Source organism: Dryobates pubescens, chromosome 4, assembly GCF_014839835.1.
Source record: "Dryobates pubescens isolate bDryPub1 chromosome 4, bDryPub1.pri, whole genome shotgun sequence".
Lineage (NCBI taxonomy): Eukaryota > Metazoa > Chordata > Aves > Piciformes > Picidae > Dryobates > Dryobates pubescens.
The window spans coordinates 11,914,668-11,936,519 of record NC_071615.1 but is presented as its reverse complement, the minus strand read 5'-3'; the positions used below and the strand labels follow the sequence as shown (position 1 = coordinate 11,936,519).

The window sequence follows — 21,852 nt, the reverse complement described above, 5'->3', positions numbered from 1 at the left end:
GCTGCCGTGCTACGACCAAGGCTGACAGACGGCGGGTGCGACTGGTCCGGTGCGAGACGAGGCCTTTCAGCGGCCCTGCCGCCTCGGGGGGTGCTGCTGTCTCGGCCGCTCCAGGCCCCAGCGCGGCCCAGCCCTCCCGGGGAGGCGGCGGCGGGCCCAGGCCAGGTGTGCAAGCAGAGGGAAAGCCGCGGTCGGGCCTACAGCTCCCGTGGTGCCTCGGGGCGGCGCGGCCCCGCCGGCCACCGTATCGCTCACGTGGGGGCGGCGGCGTGGTGATCACATGACCGGCCGGTGAGGGAGGCAGGGGCTGGCGGAGCTGCGCGCCGCCGCCGCCCCGCATGGCCAACGTCGCCAAGAAGGTGTCCTGGTCCGGCCGCGACCGCGACGAGGAGGACGAGGACGGGCAAGCGGGCGAGACCACCCCGCTGCTCAACGGTACCGGCCCGGGGGCGGCGCCGGGCGGCCGGCAGGTGGGTGCCGGCACCGGGAGAGAGTTAGGGTACGCTGGTGGGAATTTGCCCTGTCCCGCGCCTCCTTGCGTCGAGAGCCCCCGGAAGGTGGCAGGGGTCGGGGTTTGGAGTCGTGTTCGTGTCTCACTCTCCTGTAGCGCTTTACCACGTTCATTGCCCCGGGGCTAGGCGGGGGCTGCCGGCAGGGAGCCGTGGTTTGTGTGGGCCCCGTTCTTTCAGCAGTCTCCGGGGAAAGAGGGGATCCCTCCGGGCTCCTCTGGGCCGGGGAAAACAGAACCTGGCAGGGGAGAAGGGGCCAGGCAGCCATGGCAGGGGCACGGGACCCTGGGTCACTCATGGGGGAAAATTTGAGCATAGGGCCTGACTCAGCGCCCAGCTCCTGCCAGCAAGAAAGCCAGTGGTGTCCTGGTGTGCATTCAGAGGAGTGTGGTCAACAGGTTGAGGGAGGTTCTCCGCTTCTTCTACTCTGCTCTACTAAGGCCATATCTAGAATACTGTGTGCAGTTCTGGGGTCTCCAAGAGAGACAGGGAACTACTGGAGAGAGTCCAGTGGAGGCTACAAAGATGCTGAGGGGCCTGGAGCATCTCAGTGAGGGGGAAAGGCTGAGAGCCTTGTGGCTGTTGAGCCTGGAGAAGAGCAGTCCCAGCTGGGATCTTCTCAGTGCTCAGCAAGAGCTAAAACGGGGCAAGAAGCTGGGGCCAGGCTCTTGTCCGTGGTGCCCAGGGACAGGACAAGGGGCAATAGGCACAAACTGGCACCCAGGAGGTCCCATCTGAACCTGAGGAGAAAGTTGTTTGGTGTGCGGGTGCTGGAGCCTTGGGACAAGCTGCACAGAGAGATTGTGGAGTCTCCTCTGGAGAGCTTCCAAGCCCAGCTGGCCATTGTGATCCTGGGGAACTGCTGTGGGCGCCCTGGTTTAGCTCAGACAAGAGTCTCTAACCCTGGCATAGTGGTGGGCATTGTACAGTGCCTACAGAACCATACTGGCAACAGGCAAGTTCAGGGTGGGCTGTGTTACCAACACAGGGAGGGCAATTCCTTGTTGCTAATTAATTGAGAAGAAACTTCTCTCCAGTGTACCTGGAGGCCTTTACTGGGCAGTCTCTCCTCTACATGAGGTGTGGTTAATTCAGGAATGCCACAGCTGTGGTCAAGGCCAGGTGAGGCCTGTGGGATGCCAGACTGGGTCCATGGGACGCTTCTATGCCAGCTGCAGGTGGGAGAGGTGTTGTTGCAGGTGACATCCTCGAATTTCTTTTGAAGAGTTTGCTGGGAAACTTGAGCTTGCTCAGGGAGGAGCAGTGCCAGCCTTGGCTGCCAGCTTTGGCAGCTGTCTTGCCGGGCGTGATTCTGTTCTGCCCTGCTCCTGGGCAAGCCAGAACAGCAGGCTAATGAGAGGGAAATACAGGCTTCATTAGGCTAGAGGTGCCTAGTGTGGAGCTGTGGGAGCAGGACATAGCAGCTGGAAGGAGTTGCCTGTGCCATTGCAGCTGCTCTGGTGTGAAAATACAAGTAATCTTCCTGGCTGGTACAGCAGGACCCCCTTTATTCACAGCATGGGTTGTCTTTAAAGAGCATGTGGTGAATTCTGCAGGTCTGAAGGGTGTTAAAAAAGAAATCAACCAGCTCTCGTGGCTGTGGGTTAGTTAGGAAAGAGCTTCCTGGTGCTTTGGGATCATAGAATCATGGAATTTTAGTTTGAAAAGACCTCCAAGATCGAGTCCAACCCTTACCAGGTCACCACTAAACCATGTCCCTCGGCACCACATCTCCATGGCTTTGAAATCCCTCCAGGGATCGCAAGGTATGGAAGAATCGCCTGAGCCCTGCTACAGCAGAGGCTCACGTCACCATGTCCCTTCACAGCATAGAGAGTTCATGTCCCACCTGGTGGCAAGGTGCTGCCTGGTGTTCTCCTTAGCAAAGGTGGAGAGAGAGCACCTACCTGAAGTGCTGGACTGGTAGCTGCCTGGACCACATGTGCCCTTGGCAGCAGCACCGACCTGGCAATGGCAGCTGGGTTGTCACCTCAGGGTTGGCTTTTAGTGTAGAGCAGCTGTTTGTCTCCCTTGGATGGCCCTTTGACCTGGATGCCTCAGTCATACAGATGGAGGAGGGAAGGCAGGACAGCTTTGGCAGAGAAACAGAGGCTGGAGCTGCTGAGCTCATGGGAGACTTAAATTTGGGTTGTGGTAAAACAATAAAAATGTCCTCACTAGAGCTTCTTCCTTTTCTCAGGTGCTTGTTTAATGGAAATGAAAGTGACCTTGAAGTGACAAAAGGAGACAGGTTTATAGTTCCCTGGCTGACTGTGAGAGAGACTGATATCGAGTGTTTGTGAGTGGGAGGTGAGGGGAGAATGGATAAACACACTCATGACTGTAGAGGTAATGATGCTACAGGACTCTGCCTGACGTCTCCTCTGTTTTGGGGGCCAGCTAAGCACTGTTCCAGATCTGGCTGAGCTTTTGTCTTCTCACCAGGACTTTCTGGTGCCTTGAGTATTGCAAGAAGCAAGAGGCTGCCTGTAGATCTAAGCAGTGTGCCTGCTGTGGGCTGCCCGCTCCCCATGCTCTCAAGCCATGTGTGTTGGCTCTTGAGCTGCAGAGTGGGTGGGCAGTTTTGGTAGGAGCAGCTCATTTCCTGCCTTAGGCATTTCTTGAAAATACAAACCTCTCCTTCACTACCCAGGAAATGCTATCACTTTGGTATTGTTATATGGCTTCTTCTCCAGAGGGTGCCTGGGACAGAGGGTATGTGCAAGGTGCCACCAGAATGTGGGCCAGTCTGCTGCTGGATGGCTTGTCCTTCTTAACCCCTGTGTGCTTGTTCTGGATCTCTCGGTGACGTTGTTTCAGTTTTCTTTCACTTCATGTAACAGGGTGTGAAGCACAGCCTTTGTGGCTGGGTGGAGATGCTCTGCTTGCTGCAATCAGAAAGTCTTGGCAGGGAAAGGAGAAGCTGCTGGATGAACCCTGATTCAAAGCCTGTATCCTCAGGTGGTGACAGGAGATTCTTCAAGCAGCAAGGTTTTAGCAAGTCTGGTCCCTTCTGCTGAGTGCTTGTAACATTGGAGGCTTTAGCCTTCTGCTGTGCCTCTGCAGTTGTGACACATGGGACAAGGTGCCTGGAGAAAGACAAGTGGGCCAGGACAACAATGGCATCTCTCAGGCTCATGCAGGTGAGAGGTAAGAAATAGGTGTACCCTGGACTGGCAGCGGGAAGCTGGAAGCAAAGTTGTAGTTGAGTGGTAATGTCATGGGGAGAATCTGGATGCCTTCTCCCCTTTTATGGGCCTGTAGCTGAAGAACCTCATTCTCTCCTGGTGTGACATGTTTTGGGGGGGGGGGGTGGTGGCAGCAGCAGTGTTGCTTTGAAGCCCATTGCAGCTATGGTTGTGTGTCACAAGGTTTCAAAAGTCCTGCAGCTCATCTCCCCCATATGCTGCTGCAGGCAGGGTTTCCCCTGCCAGTGAGCCACCCAGCAGCTCAGCCTTGCAGTCTGGAGCTGTCCTCCTCACCCAGGCAGGTACTGGGGGCTCAGCAGAGTGTGCTGGGGTCGGGAGGGCTCTGAGGATGCAGTCTTCTTCCCTGCTGTGCTGCTGTGGGCTCCTGATGCAGTCTGCATGGTGCTTTGTCTCACTGATAACAAAGCCATGTGCTTCCTGCTCGTTAGTGAGCAACAGCACAGTGATAAGGGGCAGTGTATGGGGGGTGTCTTCATGCCAGGCAGTGGGTGCTGGGGCTGGGTGATGCCCTGCAGGGACAGACTGGCTCATCCCTGTGGCAATGGGCTGTGGAGCAGGGTCAGATGCTTATTAGCAATGTTTGGGTGGCACAGCTTGGGCACTGTGCACACACTGCAGGCTGGTTTGGCAGCGTTTCAACCTTGGATGGAGTCATTCTGCTGTCCACAAACAGGGATTGCTCTTTAACTGCCCTGCCTGGAGGTAAAACTACTGTGGCATCATGAATAGCAGTCTGTCTTCTGGTCCCCTTTGCCAAATGGGGAGACAGTGGTGCTGCTGTCTGCCACCCTGACCTGTGATGCTCTGGGCTGGGGCTGGTATCTGCCTTCAGCTGCCACTTACTGCAGGGATGGTCCTTTCGGGGCTGCCATGGGTTGAGTTGAATCAGGGCAAATGCCATGGGCTGGGTGCCATCAGTATTTGTGTGCTACTGTCAGAGGCAGGCTCAGCTGGCCTGAGGGCCTCTCCTGGGACAGGAGAGCTCCTAACCTGTCTGTGTCCCATGGGTTTTGGCAGCAGTGTGTGTTATGTGGAGATAATCATAACATGGTCACACCAACACCATAATGTCCTGGGATCAGCAGCTCTCTTGGCCTGAGTTTGAAAAGCATCCAAGGGAGGGTGGCACTAGCCACGTGCTTGGTGGATCTTTGAGCCATGGACAAATAACCTTCTGTCTTGGCTCCTGGCTGCTTGATCTCCCCTGTCCCTCTTTAAAAAAGTCAGGTGCTGATGGAAGAGGCATGTGATTCTGTGCTGGGTGAGATGGGAGCCAGCCCTCTGCTCCCGGAGTGGCTCTGCCCATCAGGATGTGGAGGGATGCCAGGACTTGGGGGAGGGGAGGTCCTGTTAAGAACATGGTGCTTTCTCTAATGAAGCTCAGCTTCACAGCTCCTTTGCCTTCATCTCTGCTTGGGTCCTGCTGCTCCTAATCCACTGTGAGCAGAGATGCTGTATCCCTGCTGCTCACTACACATGGAAGGGTTCTAGGGTGGATGTCACCAGTTCAGCCATGTTTGGGCTTTCTGCAGACCCCCATGGCTAGCAGAAGGAGAATTTCACCAGAGGTCTGGTCCTGTCTGAAGTGTTGATGCCTGAAGTTTGAGCCCAGGCCTGAGGAGGGGACAAGGCACATGTGACTGTTCCCATCTTATTGCTTTGACCTTGCTCTGGCCATGTGGCATCTAATGGGAATCATAAATCTTTGTGCTTCCTGAAGCCAGGTGGACCCTCTTGCAGGGTCTCAGTCCCTAGAGTTTCAGGGCAAGGATCATGGCCTCCCCCCCTTCTCAGGACAGTGGGGGCCTGGCTGAGACTTCTGCAAGCTACCAGAGCAGCTGGGAACCAGCAGGCCCTGAAACCAGGAATTTTGCCTCCGGCTTGTGACTCTCTGTAAGTTCCCATCCACATCTTCCCAGTGAGATGGCAACTCTGGGGTGTGCCTGACTCTTAGGAGTCTGCTCTGACTGCCACAAAAAGGGTCCACCTGGATGCTTTCTGCAGGGGTTGTGGAGTCATTGCGGATCAGAATCAAAGGCCCTAGCTGGTCTCACCAAACTGGTGCCCAAGAGCAGCCTCAAAGGGCACTCTGTGCTCAGCCCCTCCTGTGGGCTCTGGCTGCTGGAGACAAAAGGGTTTGAGAAGCTGGAGCAAAACCCTTTTGCAGGTCAGGGAGTAAATGAAAACGTGGAGCAGACAGAGAAATGGGAAAATAGGTCAGACTGCAAACACAAAGGGATATTCTTGGTCTGCAGTGATGTGCACGGCTCCCAGCTGCTCTGGCTTGTGCATTCCAGACGGGATCGGTGGGGATTAAAGCAACAGGAGCTCAGTCTGGGATCTGCTGGCAGAGAGAGAGAGGCACCAACATACCAGGGCTCTGCTGTTCTTCACCATCCCTCTTTTATTCTCCGGGCCTTTAGTCTGGGAGCTGGAGAGGGCTGAGGCTCTGAAGGCGAAGGTCTTAATGTCGAGAGCTGGTGTTTGGGCTGCTTTTGGTGATAGCACTGCTCACACCCTTGTGCAACACAGTGTTTTACAACAGCAGAGGGGTGACAGCAGCTTGCCTGTTTGACAGGTGCCCTGGTGGCACTGCCCATCTAGAAGCTGCCTCAGCTGCAGCCCAAGCCTTTGCCTGTATCAACCAGGAGATGAGAGGTGCCTCAGTCCAAAAACTCCTGTGTTACACAATTGCACTGCCAGTAACAAGCCTGAGCGGTCATCAGCAAAAGGAGAACCTGCTCCCCAGAGGGAGATGCAAATTCTCCTTCCCAGCATCACACTGGGGCCAGCTCAGAGAAGTGCCAGTGCCCAAAGCAACGTGCCCTGCTTCCCCTTATGTGTGCTGGCTGGCAGCCAGCCTGACCATCGTGCACAGGGGCTGGACATGCTAGTGTTCTCGTCTCCCTGGCTGGGAACCACTCTGGGCAGAGCCCAATGTGCCCTCTGACATCCCTTTCTGCTGGCTGTGTGAGCTGAGGGATGGCCCCAGCACGTCTTGGTGTGCCTGGGGCTGTGGAGATGGTGCTTTCTGCTCAGGCGGTCTGTCCCTCTCCAGCTCCAGGGGAGTGCGGAACGTGCTTCTTCTCACTGCTTTGCTGCCTGTGTGGCTGCTCCATCAGCTGGAGGCTGGCTTAGGTTAGCTGCCAGTCCTGAAAGAACCACTGCTGCCTGGCACCTTCCTGGGTGAGCCAGCTCTGCCAGAGCAGCTTGCTCAGACCTTAGCAAACTGCTGCTTCCTCGTGTTCCCTCCAGGATGCTGGGTCCCACCTCCTCAGTGTCCTCCAAGAGCAGCCCTCTGTGGGTGTTGCACTTCACGGGATTCTTGTGATGGGCAGAGTGGCAAAGGAGCCAGGCAAGGAGAACAGAGCACAAGCACCTGCATGTCTGCTCCTTCTGGAATTGACCTCATTTTCCCTTCTCTCCTCAGCTCACTCCCTCCTCCTTCTTGCGCATTGGGCAGCTGAGTAATGTGGACCTCAACGAGGACATCCGTGAGCTGGTGAGTGGCACAGTGTTACCGAGACCCCTTCCCTTCTTCCACTTATGTCTGCTTTTGTTGCCTTCCTCACACCCTGCCTGCCCCATGAGGATTCCACTGCTTGCTACTGGGCTGGGGGATTTTTGAGATGTAGGCAGCTGCTTGCTGCTCTGCCTCAGCCCTTGCTGCTTCCCCTTAGCTACAGCACTGGCCCAGAGACATCCCTTTCCCTCCACCTCTTGGGGCTGCAGCTTGCCAGCACAGGGATCCTCCTCCCATGGAAGCAAATGAACAAACATGTGGGATGGGAAGGGATTTCTTCCTCCTTCATTTAATCTTCTTCTCTTGCTTGCTGCCCAGCTTGGTGTGAAGGCAGGGGAGGGGACATGCAGTGTGACGGCAGCTGGGGAAGATATCTTGGCCCTGGGGAGAGGGCTATCAGCAGAGAGGGCACTGTGTAAAACCTCTCAGGTTTCAAGCTACTCCCCCTGCTCCATGCACACCTGAAAAGCTTTTCTTCCCCAGATGTTCCTGCCCCAGCTCCAGAGCTGGAGGAAGAGCAAAGAAGATGACAACTTTTGCTAAATACTTCTTGTGGAATTCTTAAATGGGAAGGATCACGTCTTAATCCAGTGTCTTGGGGGACAGGCTGAGCCTGCTCTGCTGTAGCTGTAATGTGAGGCCAGGGAATGGTGCAGGGTGCAGCCTGGGGACTGCTCAGGCATCCTCAGAAAATGCCCTAATTTGGGAGCAGCTCACGTGGTCAGAGGCATTTAGTAAGCAGAATTTTGTTTCTGCCCCAGACCAGAAGCCTGCCTGAAATAGCTCCCTGCTTTTGAAGGAATTTCCTGCCAAGGTGAAAGGTTGCCCTCCCCCAGAGCATACAGTTAGCATGGCAGCATGGTACCCAGCTGGACAAATGCCCTGTCTGCTTGTGGGAAAAGGTCCTGCCTAGGAATGGAGAGGCACATCCAACAGCCTGTTCCATCTGCATTAAATCCCATATATCCACCAGCTCGTGAGAAATGATCTCAGATCCTGGCCTGTCAGGCAGCTTGCCCTCTGCACTCCTCCTTGCCTCTCCTGAGCATTAAAATTGTTGTTAAACCAGCAGTCATTCAGTGAGGGAAGGGTTGGACCTGGCTTTCCTAACTTGTGTCTCCTGTCCTGCAGGAGACGGAGCTCCCTCGGCAGCGTCCCAATGAGATCCCCCACAATGAGAAGCTCCTGTCCCTCAAGTACGAGGTAAGTGTCCATCCCCTGCCTTGGCTCTGTCTCTGGGATATAGCAGGCAAGGAATGTGGGATGAGGGTTAGGGCTGCCTAGCTGAGGGGTTTCAGTGGGGAAGGAATTAGCCTGAAGAAGGCAAATAATGTGGGGGTGTGGAGAGGCAGGGCTGAGTGTCTGAGGATGCAGCATGGGCATCTCTCCCCTTGCGCTAGACAGTAACAGCATCTCCCTCTCCTGAACCAGAGCCTGGACTATGACAACAGTGAAAACCAGCTGTTCCTGGAGGAGGAGAGGAGGATTAACCACACTGTGAGTCTTGCTGGGACCCAGCTTCCCACCACCCCCACAGCCCCCACCATTCCCACCATCCCCCTGCCTGGTTGCTGGGGAGCTTCTCAGTGCCAGGAGAGGGTGTGTGCAAAGCAACACTTGAACTGGGTGGGTTTATGGGCACCAAAATCCTCAGGAGCAAGGCCCCAGCACAAGATGGTTCAAATGGAAGCCAGCCTGGGTGCACATGGTAGCATTGCTGGTGGCATGGGGCAGGTCCCTGAGCACAGGGACTTCTGGATCCATGTGAAACATCTGTCCTAGGGGCTTTTGGAGTCCATATCACAGCAACAAGCCCAAAATAAGGGGCTTGATGGAGGCAAGCAAACTGGAAAACTGCATCTGCTGTTGGGGACCCCGCTGAGGGGCAGTGACTTTAACTCAGTTGTAGCCAAGTTTGGTGATCCTGGGGCAGCCAGCACTGGTCTCCTTGGACAGGTCTCCTTGGAGCTGCCTGGGCTTAGGGCTGTGCTGGGGAGGGTGGTGAGGTGGGCTGGAGTTCCCCCAGTGCTGGCAGAGGGCTCTGATGGCTGCCTGTCCCCCAGGCTTTCCGCACGGTGGAGATCAAGCGCTGGGTGATCTGCGCCATGATCGGCATCCTCACCGGGCTGGTGGCCTGCTTCATTGACATCGTGGTGGAGAACCTGGCTGGGCTCAAGTACCGTGTGGTGAAGGGCAGTATCCTCCCATGCTGCTGTGCCCACCAGCCAGTCAGGAGCTCTGGCACCTCTGCTTCTGGTAGCCATTAGAGTTGTGCCAGAGAGGGGGCAGCACTTCCTCACCTGAGTTTAGCGGCACAGACCCTGCCACCCGAGGTGACGCTGAATGCCCGGCTGCTCTGTGGCTGGGCACTGCTGTTGCAGGGGAGGGTCCTCACAGCAGCTCTGGCTGCCCTAAGTGCACTGGATCTGCTGTGCTGCTGCAGCCCAAGAAGCACTTTAGGGACAAGTTATGGTGGTGGGAGGGATGTGACCCAACTGATACGAGCATTTCCTTGAGCTACTTCCCCAGACATTGACAAGTTCACGGAGAAAGGGGGCCTGTCTTTCTCCCTCTTACTCTGGGCCACCCTCAATGCCAGTGTGGTGATGGTGGGCTCTGTGATCGTTGCTTTCATTGAGGTAAGAGTTTGGAACTGGTCTGGGTTGGGGTATCCCTGTGCCTGCTGCCTTGGCTCTACACAGGGCAAGTGGGATCATGTCTCCAGGAAACATGCCAGTGTATGTCATGGCAAATGCATTCCTGCCAAAGCAGCTCTTGGTAGCCTCTGTTCCTTGGTGTTGGCTCCAGCTCTGCTGTTGAGTTTCTCTGGGATTGTCAGGCTGATGGATGTGGTGCCTTTCACTGGCAGCCTGGGGCAGGAGGTGTGCTCCAGCCCTGGGCACAGGCACAAGGCTCTCTAGCCTTGGCCCCTCAGCCTCTCCATGCTGGGCATATGAGTGTCAACATAGAGCAGTCTGTCTGGGTGCTTTGAGGACATGCTCTGGAAGATGAGCCAGGGGGCTGGTTATGGGTGGGGGAGGGGGTGGTGGCTCCCAATGGGCCACTGTGAATCAGAAGTGGCTTCCTTGTGGCTTTGCCCTTGCTCTCCCTGATCACCGAGTGTGACTCTTCTGCAGCACTGGGCCTTTCACCATGGCATGGTAATGGGAACACCCTAGTGTCCCCCAAGAGCTCAGACAGCTTCTCTCTGGTACCTTTGCCCTTAGGCACAGTGAGTGCCTCCCTCAAGCCCAACTCCAGAGCCTGTAGATAGGCTTTGATCTCATCTCTGAGCCTCCCCAAAGGTGTGCTTGGTGTGCCCTGTGCTGAGAGACAGGTCTGTGGTGGCCAGTGTGTGTCTCCAGCCTGTGTATGGCAGCTGGCACTCAGGCTCTCTCTGCTCCCTGCAGCCCGTGGCAGCTGGCAGTGGCATTCCCCAGATCAAATGTTACCTCAACGGCGTGAAGATCCCACATGTTGTTCGCCTCAAGGTAGGAAGCAGGAGATGGTGGTATCTGAGTCTTCTGCCTGTGGGGGACCCCTCCAGCAGGCTGTGTGGGCACGTTGTGTCCCCATGGGATGATCCCTGCTGTAGCAGGGAAGCAGCTGGCACAAGGTCCTGGCTCCATAGATGTGCCCTGCAGTATTGGGAGGTTAAATCTGGCCTGGGATCAGCAGCACTGCCTCAAGGTGGGGCTGAGCATCACCAGCTCCCCATCATCACTGACTCCTGTCCCTGCAGCAGCTCTGTGACTGTCCCTCGTGCCACCCGTGTGATGTGCTGTGTCTGTCCTCTCTGTTTTGCAGACCCTGGTGATCAAAGTCTGTGGGGTCATCCTCTCAGTGGTCGGTGGCCTGGCTGTGGGGAAGGTGATGTTCACAAAGTGCTCTCTGGCACTCTGCTGCCATGTTGTTACCTGCTGTTGGCACATGTGCCACAGCACATCTCTGGTCCTACACCTGGAATGAGGCACTGGGAGTCCTGCAGTGACTTCCCAGTGTTATTCCCTGGTCTGCTGGCCAAGGTGGCTGTGGTATGACCACCCTTGGGGAGCTCCTGGGGTGTGTGGTGCCACCAAGCCAGGCTGTGTGGCTCGGCTGAGGGCAGAAGCACAGCAGCCTACGTCCATCAGCAACTGTCCCTGCATATGTTAGATGGGGAGACCTGGGTGCTCCACTGGGACCTTTCTACCTTGCTGTTAGGCAAAGGAAGCCCCTGTTCCTTTGGTTGGAGGGAGTGCTGGTGGTCACAGGAGCCGCTTGCTACAATGAGGATTTTAGGGGAAGAAATGGCAAGGTCTGTATTTCCTAGATGGAAATGCTCCAGGTCAACTTCTTCAGGGGTATGACATGGCGAGCAACATGGTGAGCCACCCCTGACTGTTCCTGGGACTCTTCTTCTCCAATCTGACTTTGCTGTCCTGCTGATAGGAAGGACCCATGATTCACTCTGGAGCAGTGATTGCTGCTGGGATCTCCCAGGGGAGATCCACGTCTTTAAAGCGAGACTTCAAGGTTGGTGTTGAGGGCTGAGGGGCTGGGCTGCAGGTGCCCCTCCTGTGCCCAAACAGGCATGCTGGTGGCTTGGGCTCCTGCCTGGCACACTCTGTCTCCCCTAAACTGATGTATGTGGCCAGCACTAAACTTGCCTTCACTTGGGTGTTGCAGATCTTTGAGTACTTCCGCAGGGACACAGAGAAGAGAGACTTTGTGTCGGCTGGAGCTGCTGCTGGCGTCTCGGCTGCGTTTGGTGCCCCTGTGGGTATGTGCCTTGGCTCTGACCCCCAGTGGCACCTGCTCACATCTGGTTGGAGGTTGCTCCCCTGTGCATGAAAGCAGCTGCTGGCATCTGTCTAGGGAGCTCTCCTGCAGAGTGCCTGGTCCTGCTCTGAGCTGTCCCAGGAAGAGAGAGGAGGGGGATGATGCGTCTCTGCCAGGTGTTGCCTCCCCTGGATGGGGCAGTGGAGGAGCTTCACTGCCTTCAGTACATCGCTGGTGGTGGCTTGGTAGCCTTGTTGGCCCCTTGGCTGCAGCCTGTGAGGTTGAGGCAGTAAGGGGCATGTGGGCTGGAATTTGGGTGCTTTGGGTGGTGCCCAAGGGTCTGGACATCCCTTCTGAAGATGTTTGTCTCGTGTTTGCAGGGGGTGTCCTCTTCAGCTTGGAGGAAGGGGCTTCCTTCTGGAACCAGTTCCTGACGTGGAGAATCGTAAGTGTTGGGATGCAGGAGCAATAGGTGGAGAGCTGCCAGCTCAGGTGTGAGGCACTGCCTTTTCCCAGTACCCTGGAACCCAGGCCTCCTGCCATCCCTGCCCCAGCAGGCAGCTGTCTGTAGCACATCCCAGGGGGGGCAGCATTGCAGCTCCCCTTCTGGGCTCTGGCCCTCAGAGGCTGAATTTGGACTTGGCTGAGCTGCATCGTGCTGCCATCTTCTTTTCAAGGCTGTGCCTAATGGCAATAGAGAGGCAAAAGCAGGAGTGAACCTCTGGTCAGTGTAAGGTGCCCAGGGTGCTGCTACAGGGAATGTGGCCTCCTGTCCCCACCACACCGTGGGTACCAAGCCCAATCCAAGGGCCTTGGGAGGGGTGATTCTGGGGTAGTGCAAGGGCATGGGGCTGGAGGTGTCTGGCAGTGACTCTGGCCTGCATCTCTCTTTCCAGTTCTTTGCCTCCATGATCTCAACATTCACTCTCAACTCTGTCCTGAGTGTTTACCACGGCAATGCTTGGGATCTCTCCAGCCCTGGGCTTATCAACTTTGGCAGGTTTGACAACGAGGTATGGCACGGATGTTCCCCAGGCAGGTCTCTGTTGGGGGTGTTAGGAGAAGCCTATAGCAGCCTGAGGCCACCAGACTGTCCTAAAACATCACCCAGGGGCCTGAGGCAGGCTGTGCCCTAGCAGACTGTGAGGTCTGGCCAGGTCCCAGCTCCCCTGTCCCCGGCAGAATTTTCTACAGCCACTGCTGGGTCTGGAGGCTGCAGGGGATCCAGAAGAGACTTTGAGGCAGCTCTGGGAGCCACTCACCAGCACAGTCCTTTGCTGTCCCAGTGAATGGTGACAGGGTGCTAGCCTGCAGGAGATCTGAAACACGTTTCTTTCTTGCCTGCAGAAAATGGGATACACAATCCAGGAAATTCCTATCTTCATCTTCATGGGAGTGGTTGGTAAGAGTGCTGCTCCTGCAATTTAATTTGTCTGAATAATTTCCTCTGTTCTCTGTCTGGCTCTTAAAAAGCTTTGGGATCCAGTTTCCTGGGGAGAGTGGGGAATCCATTAAATGCTGGAGCAAAGGCTGTGGGGCTTCTGCAGGGGTGGGAACTGGATCCTGCCCCAGCCTTTACCCTGCAGCAAAGGCTGTAATCCATGTACTGCAAAGCCATGGATTGGGATCCGTGCATCACAGTCATGGGCAGCCCCTTGCTTTCAGACAAGCTGCCCTTACCCCCACAGAGGTGCCCCCCAGTGACTCCACTGCTGGTACTGGCCTCCTCTTGGTGCCAGGTCCTGACATTGTCCAGGTGTCTTGGGGCTGCTGGCCATGTCTGATGGGTTGTTGATGTCTTCCTGGGCTTCTTGAGCTCCTTGTGTCCTTGGCAGCCACAGGAGAGCCTGGGTGAGCTTTTCCTCTTTTGCATTTGCAGGTGGGATCCTTGGGGCACTGTTCAATGCCCTCAATTACTGGTTAACAATGTTCAGGATCAGGTAGGAGCTCCTGGGTAACTAAGGTGGTTGACAGGGCTTGGCTGGTGTCTTCTCTGCTCCCTCGAAGCAGCCTTCCCATCCAGAGCAAGGCTGCAATCTCACTTAATATGAGCAAGAGTATCCCCTGGAAGCTGGGATGCAGAGATGCCACACACCTCTTGCTGCCTGCAGTCAGTGCTGTAACCTGCAGCAGCCCACCATTGCTCTGACCCTGCCAAGTATTGCCCCCCAATGACTTGAGGTCCCAAAGAATTGCAGACACTGTGCAGACCTGGCAGATTCTTCTGAGAGTGACAAGAGAAGGGAGGGAGCTGCTAAAGCTATCTGAGCCCAGTCTGGCACAGCCAGTGCTTGTCACCAGCTTTTCAAACACCAGGACTGGCCTTGTGGCCTCCAGGAGGAGGAACAGTGAGGGGGCTGCAGCTTCCTAGATTTGGCTCTGCACTGTCTCCCCAAGCTGGGTCATGCCAGCTTTTCCATGGAAGCTGGCTCCATGCAGGGCAGGCAGGTTGCTGCCACTGGCCTCTCATCCCAGGTTCCCCATGACAGTTTCACCAGAGCACAGAGCAGGACAGCCTGGAAAGGGAGCAGAAGCAGCCAGCCTGTCCATATGCCGAGTGTGATGTGTCCCTGGGTGCCAGTCCCCCTGCTCTGCTCCCTCCACAGGTACATCCACCGGCCCTGCCTGCAGGTGGTCGAGGCCATGCTGGTGGCAGCAGTGACAGCAACTGTGGGCTTTGTCATGATCTATTGCTCCAGAGACTGCCAGCCCATCCAGGGCAGCACGGTGGCATATCCCCTGCAGGTAGGAGGTGCTGGACACTGGCCCCTCAGGGCACCCTGTGCCTGGGCAGAGACTGAAGGCTGAGTGTGGACATGAGACTGCTGGGTTGTGTGGAACTGTACCTCACAGTCAATGCTCTTCAGAGGTGGAGACCCCCTTGTGATTTTGGTGTGCTTGCTGCCCAAAGCAGCACTGGTGGGAGCTGGTCCCCCTGAACCTGTCAGCTTTCCCTGGCACAGGGGAGAGCTTAGATCTGCCACTTCTAACTTTATTTTCTTCAGCTTTTCTGTGATGATGGAGAGTACAACTCTATGGCAACTGCCTTTTTCAACACACCTGAGAAGAGCGTTGTCAACCTCTTCCATGATCCTCCAGGTTTGTGCATGAGGCAAGCAGGACCCTGAACATAAGAGAAGGGGGACTGGATTTGCCTGAGGTGGTCAACCATCTTCTGACCACTCACGGGCTAAGGCAGGGGATGATCAGCACAGCCCCACGAGGGCACAATAAGATCCAGCAAAGCACTAAAGCGCTGTGCCTGCTCCTTTCCTGTGGTGGTGGAAGGAGGGGGAATGGATGCTGTGTCTGGTGGCACAGCTTGGTCAAAGGGCTGTGGTCTCAGGAGCCAGTGGACAAGGACCTGGTTTTGTTCATGTACTTTCGCATGCTGTTGATTCTGAGCTGTGTGGGAGCAGGTCTGACCCTTGAGGGCTGTTTGAAGTCCACCTTGGAGATGTCTCTGGCTGTTTGCTTAATTAGCAGGACCTCTTGCCCCACAATGACTTTACCTTCTGGGCAAGTTGCTGAGATCAATCTTGGGGTTTGAATGTATTTGAGAAATGCAGTTTGGCTCCCAGGTCCCAGTTCCCATTTCCTTTGCTTCTGGTGTAATGACAGTGTGCCCTCTGCCTGCTGCTCTGAGCTTCATGCCCAGCTGCATGTGGACAGGGAGCAGACTGTTCTAAATTCTAAGACCCTCAGCCCATAGAGTGCAGGTTGGCCACCTGAGCCCAAGTGATGACCATCCTGTGCCTTCTCTGCAATGTTGGCTCAGGGTTTCAGTCAATTGACCTCCCTGTAAAGGAGAGTTTGAAAAGTACTCATTCAAACTAGACTGAGCTGCTCAGCAATCCCAAAATAGCAGTGGATGGAGTCCTGAGGACAGCAAGGTCCTGCTGTGATGGTACAACCCGTGCTGTGGGGCAGCTTAGGCCTGGCCAAAGCAGCTGTGGGAGTTGCAGGAAAGGAGGGGGGTTGCAGGACCTAGTCTTCTGAGCTCATCCTGAAACTGGCAGTAGGACCAGCACCTCTGTCCTCCTGACCCCATCCTCCATCACTGGCAGTCCCCTGGGGCAGTCCCTCATGATGCTGCATCATGGGAGGCTGGTAACTGTAGGGCTGGAAGGGGACAGGTCGTCATAGGTCACCAGATGGAGGAAAGGCATGTGCTGGACTCACTGGGACACTGGGATGGGAGGGCTTGAGTTGGCACTGACTGGCTGGTGGGGCCCTTAAGGAGGGCAGAAACAACCTAAAGAGGCTTGAGAGGCTTGTGCTGCTAGGGTGAAAGGTGCCCTCAGTGCGAGGGACTTCCACTGCTGGGGACACTGTTGTCATGGGGCTGCTGCTCTCTGGGCTTTCATGGCTGCATCCCCTTGCAGTGTCCTCTGGGCTGGGGGACCAGCACTGACTCTCCATTCTCTTTCCACCTCAGGTTCCTACAACCCCATGACCCTAGGCATGTTCACACTGATGTATTTCTTCCTGGCCTGCTGGACCTATGGCCTCACGGTGTCTGCAGGGGTCTTCATCCCCTCCTTGCTGATTGGCGCTGCTTGGGGGAGGCTCTTTGGCATCTCCTTGTCCTACCTGACCAAAGGCTCGGTGAGTCCTTGGTGGGAATGTGTTGAGTGGTGGGAGCCATAACACCTGGCTCTCATCCCTTGCCACTGGATAGGAGGTGTGCATGGAGCTTGGCACAGCAGTTTGGAGTGGGTGGGCTCCTCGCTTGATGTCTTCCTGAGCTGGCTCTGGCATTTCCCACGTGCTGAGGGAGCCCTGCCAGCAGCTGGGCTATGTGGGCAGCCTCAGGTAGTCCTCCCCACTTTGGAAGAGGGGGAGTTTGGGAGCCAGGGCACTGCTCACTATCTCTGGATGCCTTGGAGCCAGCAGCTGACTCAGCTTCTCTTCTCTGCTCAGATCTGGGCTGATCCCGGCAAGTACGCTCTGATGGGAGCTGCGGCACAACTGGGTGAGTTTCCCATGACACAGTCTTGGCTGTCATGAACAGGAAGGAGCTCATGTCAGGGTGAAGGTGGCAAGGGAAAATGTGATCCCTACTTCCTTGGCACAACTTCTTGACCAGCCTGTCTGCTTCCTAAGGACCCTGCCAAGCACAGGGATCATTGGGACTGTGGTGAAGGCTGGGCTTGGCCAGGGCACCCCTGCCTGTATGGGCAGTCTTGCACGACCATGCAGAAACTTAGGAGGCTCAGCTGTTCTGGTTTCCCCTTGCCTCATGTTTTCCTGCCCTCTTAAACACCCAAACCCCCTGGGTGTCTCTCACAGGTGGGATTGTGCGGATGACGCTGAGTCTCACTGTCATCATGATGGAGGCAACAGGCAATGTCACCTATGGCTTCCCCATCATGCTGGTGCTGATGACAGCAAAGATTGTCGGAGACTATTTTGTGGAGGTAAAGGCTGGTGTGCTCCCCAGGACATAGAGAGAGACTGTGGGTCAGGGGTGGTGGTGGTGGGGAGTTGTGGTGGGGCCTGGCTGTACCCATTGGTACCTTGCCAGGCTTCTCCTGCCAGCTCTGCTCTTGTTGCAGGGGCTCTATGACATGCACATCCAGCTGCAGAGTGTGCCCTTCCTGCACTGGGAGGCCCCAGTAACATCTCACTCCCTTACAGCCAGGTAGGTGATTTGAGGGATACTTGTCACTCCTGGGGCAGCAGCTTTGAACCACACTGTTGGCCTGAGCTGGAAATACAGGTGGTGATGCAGTCCCAGAAACCTGCTGTCTCCCAGTGCCACTGGTACAACTCTTTCCCCAGCAGGAAGCATGGCCTGCAGTGCACTCCTTCCCCACATCCCTGGCAGGTTGTGGAGTCAGAAGAGGCATCAGGGCTGCAGAGATGCATTATTTGGGGCACTGTGTGAGATGTGCTGCCCTGGGGCTGTGTTTCACACCAAGCCTTCCTTGCAGAGAGGTCATGAGCACTCCTGTCACTTGCCTGCGGAGGATCGAGCGTGTGGGCACAGTTGTGGACATCCTCAGCGACACCTCCTCCAACCACAACGGCTTCCCAGTGGTGGAGAGTAATCCTGATACCACGCAGGTGGGCTGGCTGCTGCTAGTGGGTGGCCATGCAAGGGTGGGCTGGCCATGGTATGGGACCCTCCTCTTTGCTCCCCACCTCCCCTTCCCAGCTCTGTCTCACTCACGATGCTCTGTCACAGGTGGCAGGACTGCGGGGTTTGATCCTGCGTTCCCAGCTCATCGTCCTGCTGAAGCACAAGGTGGGTGATGCTGTGTGGAGGCCATTTGGGCTGTGTCTGAGTCCCAGTGTCCCTGTTCCACTGCTACCTCAGGCCCCTTGCTGCCTACCTTGCTCAGAAAGAGGTGGTAGAGGGTCCCTGTCATCTCCCGCCGTCCACCTGAGGAGACGGTGGGGGCTGCCGTGCTGTGCTGGGCTTACCCCAGCATTATCCAGCACTGCACCACCCTGGGTGGGTGAGAAACAGGCTCCATGCTCCTGCTGTCTTCCCTCCCTGGCTCTGGCACCTGTTGGCACTGCAGGATGGTCCCTGACAGTCTCTTTCCTCCCCAGGTTTTTGTGGAAAGAGCCAACCTGAGCCTGGTGCAGCGACGGCTGAAGCTGAAGGATTTCCGGGATGCCTACCCACGCTTCCCCCCCATCCAGTCCATCCACGTCTCCCAGGACGAGCGCGAGTGCATGATCGACCTCAGCGAGTTCATGAACCCCTCTCCCTACACCGTGCCTCAGGTAACAGCCAAGGACCCTCTGCACCCCAGGAACCTGGGGGACACGGTGGGCGCTGGGTGCCAGCCTGGGGGGCCGCAGCCCACACAGCCCTACCCTGCCTTGCAGGAGGCATCTCTGCCAAGGGTGTTCAAACTCTTCCGAGCCCTGGGACTGCGGCACTTGGTGGTTGTGGACAATCGCAACGAGGTGAGTCCCTGCTCGCTGTGTGGGCAGCCTGGGGTCTCTGCAGGGGGGCAGGACAGGCTCCCCTTGTCCTCAGGCTCTGCATACCAGCTGTACCCTGTCCCTTCCCTGGCAGGTGGTGGGCATGGTCACCCGTAAGGACCTGGCCAGGTATCGGCTGGGGAAGGAAGGCCTGGAAGAGCTCTCACTGGCACAGACGTGATCTGGGGCAGCACTGCCCAGTGGAAATGTGCCCCAAACTGTCAGACCTGGGGACCCCTTTTTAATGGGAGGTGGGGAGAGGACTGGGCCAGCTTGTGCAGGCATGACGGTGCCTGGAGCACCAGCACAGCTGTGCTGCCCCAGCTTTCCTGCCTGTTGCTGCCTTCCCACATCTGCTGCCTCTTCTCACCCCTTCTGCTTCCCCAAGGAATCAGAATGCCCCTCTGGCTCTGTTAGCTCCTGGCAAAGGCTGTTCCTGAGGGTGGGTGAAGGCTGGAGTGTGCCAGGGGAGAAGAAATGTCCTGCTGAACTGGGTACAGTCCTCTGCCATAGCACATGGCCTCCATTGCCTCATCCACCCATCCTCCCTGGAACCCTGGTCCTGGCTGCAGGGTCTGTGTGAGGAGCAGAGGACAGGGTGGGGCTCCCCATTCCTCCTGCCCCATGCTCCTTGGGCTGAGCCCTGGGGTAGGCACTTGTGTCTCTGCTTCTCCCACTGGAGGAGGGGGCTGTGCCCTACTCAGCTGTGCAATAAAAGGGCTCCTGTGGTTCAGCAGCTGCTGCCTCTTGTTCTTTCTTGGCTCCTTTGGCCACTGTGACCCCAGCCTGCATACAGGGAGACAGTGCTGGGGTTTTGGGGAGGGAGGGGGAAGCTGCCTGCTCTGGGGCAGTGTTTGCCCTAGTCCGTGCCCTCTGCCACTCCTGTCTTCCTCCCCCCACTGCTGCTGCCTCTCTCCTCTACCCCCACTGGGGTCCAGAGTCACTCCTGGGTGTGTTTCTGCACTTGCTGCAGCTTGTTCTGATTCTTTCCAGCAGCTGGGGCCCCACCAGGTACCCCAAAAGCCACCAGCAGTCCTAGATGTGGTTAGAGGCAGGGAGCAGAGACTGCACTCCCATGGATAAGGAGTCTAATCCTGGTCCGCCAGTCCCCTTTCCCACCATCCTTGTTTCCCCTGCCCTGGGCCTGCCCCCTTCTCTCTCAGGCTGGGAGTGCTGTGGTGCCTTGAGGGCCTCTCAAGGGTGGGATCCTGTGCTGAAATAAAGCCTGTTTGTATTTTTTGTGTGGTGCTGCCTGGCTCTTGCTTCCCTTCTTGCCCAGCCTCAGTGCTATGTCTGTTCATGTTCCCCCCTCCGGGCTGAGCTAAGCCAAGCTTTGTCCCCACTGCTGCTGGGAAGGTGCAATGGGTCTATACTGGAGGGCTGCATGAGGGTAGGCTAAGGCCCCCCACTTCCTCAGCAGGGCTGGAGTGCTCAAGGTGGGGTGCAGCAGCCCCTTTCTGGGTGTGTTTTCCTTTCAAAGCTGACAAAGAGCTACAACAAAGCAGAGAATGCCTTGGCTGGGCCCTAGTAACAGCCCGGTCTGGCACTGGGGCTGTGGGGAAGGGCTGGTTGCCCTCCTGGCACCATGGGATGGCCCCTGTGCAGGTCCAGTTTCCCAGTACTGCCATGGGGTAGGGGAGCTGTGGGGGTGCACCAGCTCCCCAAGATGGTTACAAGTCCCCACGGCTGCCTGCCAGCCTGGTGCTTTATGAGGCCCCATGTTGCCCTTTGCCCTGGTGCAGCCAAGATAAGGGGATGGGATCCACCAACTTGGACCACAGAGTAAACACAGGCTGCTGGCTGCTGCCAGCACCACACTTCCCTCCTCTTCCTGCTGCCAGGGCTGAAGCTGCACTAAGCAGCAGACCTTTGTCAGCAGGGGCAGGGACACCCCAGCAGCGGGTGGTAAAGCACAGCGCACACTCTGGTGGGAGTCATTTATTTGCTCGTCCCATGGCCAGCTCTGCCCCAGCGACTGCAGGTGCCCCAGTGCTGGCACTGGAGCCACCGGGTTTATCATTAACTGGGTGGCACGTGGCGGGGCCAGGGGCCCCGAGGGCCACAGTGGGGTCACAGCCCAGTGAAGGGCTCGGCCTCTAGCCCTGGTCGGCCTGGGTCGGATGGCAGCTCCCTCCCAGTGCCTGGCAGCTCCAGCCCCGGCTCCACCGTCCAGTTGGCCAGGAGGTCACTGAAGTCAGGGGTGCTGGTGTGGAGGAGGCCAGTGGGACCAGGGCCTGGCTCCCTCCAGAAGGAGGGCGGCAGCTTCCTCCGGTGCATGGGGGTGATGTGGCCATACTTCCTCTCCAGACGCTGTGTCTTGCTGCCAGCTCCCCGGGGTGGCAGGCACCGGTGCACGCCGTACTCGAAGAGCTCAGCCAGCGGCCCCAGCCGGTGCACAGCTGCGGGGCTGCCCCGAAGTGCCTCAGCCTCGGGCTGGGCCTCAGCGCATTGGGGCAAGCCACAGTCCTCGGGCACGCCAGGGCTGCCAGTGGCCTCCTCCTGTCCCCACCGCCCGAAGTACCGCTGGATGTCACAGCTGATGAGCTCTGAAAACTTCAGGAGCCGTATGGTGGTCTCAGCGGTGCTGGGGATGGCCAACTCTGACCTCAAGCTCTCCTCCACTGCCTCTTCTTCCTCCTCCTCCTCCTCTTCCTCCTCATCCTCCTCAGAGAGGTCGGGAAAGTCTGGCTCAGGGTGTGTGGGTAGCAGCAGGCCATGTGGGAAGGGTGAGGGCAGCCGTAGCTCAGCCAGGGGCCGGATGACACCCGTGGCCATGTCAGAACGCAGGGGCACCCTGGGACCTGGACTCACCCTGTGGGCAGGGACAGCAAGGTGAGGGTGGCACACAGCCCAGAAGCCTCCCTGACCCACTGGCCAGCAGTGACACTTGGCCCTGAGGTGGCAGGGG

At 57.1% G+C, this 21,852-nt stretch overlaps 2 protein-coding genes across 2 annotated transcripts; one reads left to right on the top strand and one right to left on the bottom strand.

Moving 5' to 3' along the window:
- Nucleotides 1-277: 277 nt before the first annotated feature.
- Nucleotides 278-19,318, top strand: CLCN7 (chloride voltage-gated channel 7). The gene is made up of 25 exons (XM_054180588.1): nucleotides 278-470; nucleotides 7,149-7,220; nucleotides 8,373-8,444; nucleotides 8,673-8,738; nucleotides 9,305-9,437; nucleotides 9,771-9,880; nucleotides 10,652-10,732; nucleotides 11,049-11,111; nucleotides 11,673-11,756; nucleotides 11,910-12,003; nucleotides 12,383-12,447; nucleotides 12,899-13,015; nucleotides 13,350-13,404; nucleotides 13,882-13,942; nucleotides 14,609-14,747; nucleotides 15,008-15,101; nucleotides 16,441-16,610; nucleotides 16,926-16,977; nucleotides 17,295-17,422; nucleotides 17,561-17,646; nucleotides 17,939-18,071; nucleotides 18,193-18,252; nucleotides 18,564-18,740; nucleotides 18,846-18,926; nucleotides 19,039-19,318. Exons 1-25 carry the CDS (start codon nucleotides 339-341, stop codon nucleotides 19,123-19,125), a joined length of 2,412 nt encoding a protein of 803 aa, XP_054036563.1. The 5' UTR covers nucleotides 278-338; the 3' UTR covers nucleotides 19,126-19,318.
- Nucleotides 19,319-20,979: 1,661 nt separating this feature from the next.
- On the bottom strand, nucleotides 20,980-21,750 carry PERCC1 (proline and glutamate rich with coiled coil 1). Its single transcript, XM_054161339.1, has one exon. The coding sequence runs from the start codon at nucleotides 21,717-21,719 to the stop codon at nucleotides 21,015-21,017; it is 705 nt and encodes a 234-aa protein (XP_054017314.1). The 5' UTR covers nucleotides 21,720-21,750; the 3' UTR covers nucleotides 20,980-21,014.
- Between the last annotated feature and the right edge of the window lie 102 nt (nucleotides 21,751-21,852).

Coding starts and splice junctions, on each gene's coding strand:
- CLCN7 (XM_054180588.1), top strand. CDS start 339: ATGGCCAACGTCGCCAAGAAGGTGTCCTGGTCCGGCCGCGACCGCGAC. Junction 9,438..9,770: donor GTACCGTGTGGTGAAGGGCA/GTATCCTCCCAT, acceptor CTACTTCCCCAG/ACATTGACAAGTTCACGGAG. Junction 18,741..18,845: donor CTCCCTACACCGTGCCTCAG/GTAACAGCCAAG, acceptor CCTGCCTTGCAG/GAGGCATCTCTGCCAAGGGT.
- PERCC1 (XM_054161339.1), bottom strand. CDS start 21,719: ATGGCCACGGGTGTCATCCGGCCCCTGGCTGAGCTACGGCTGCCCTCA.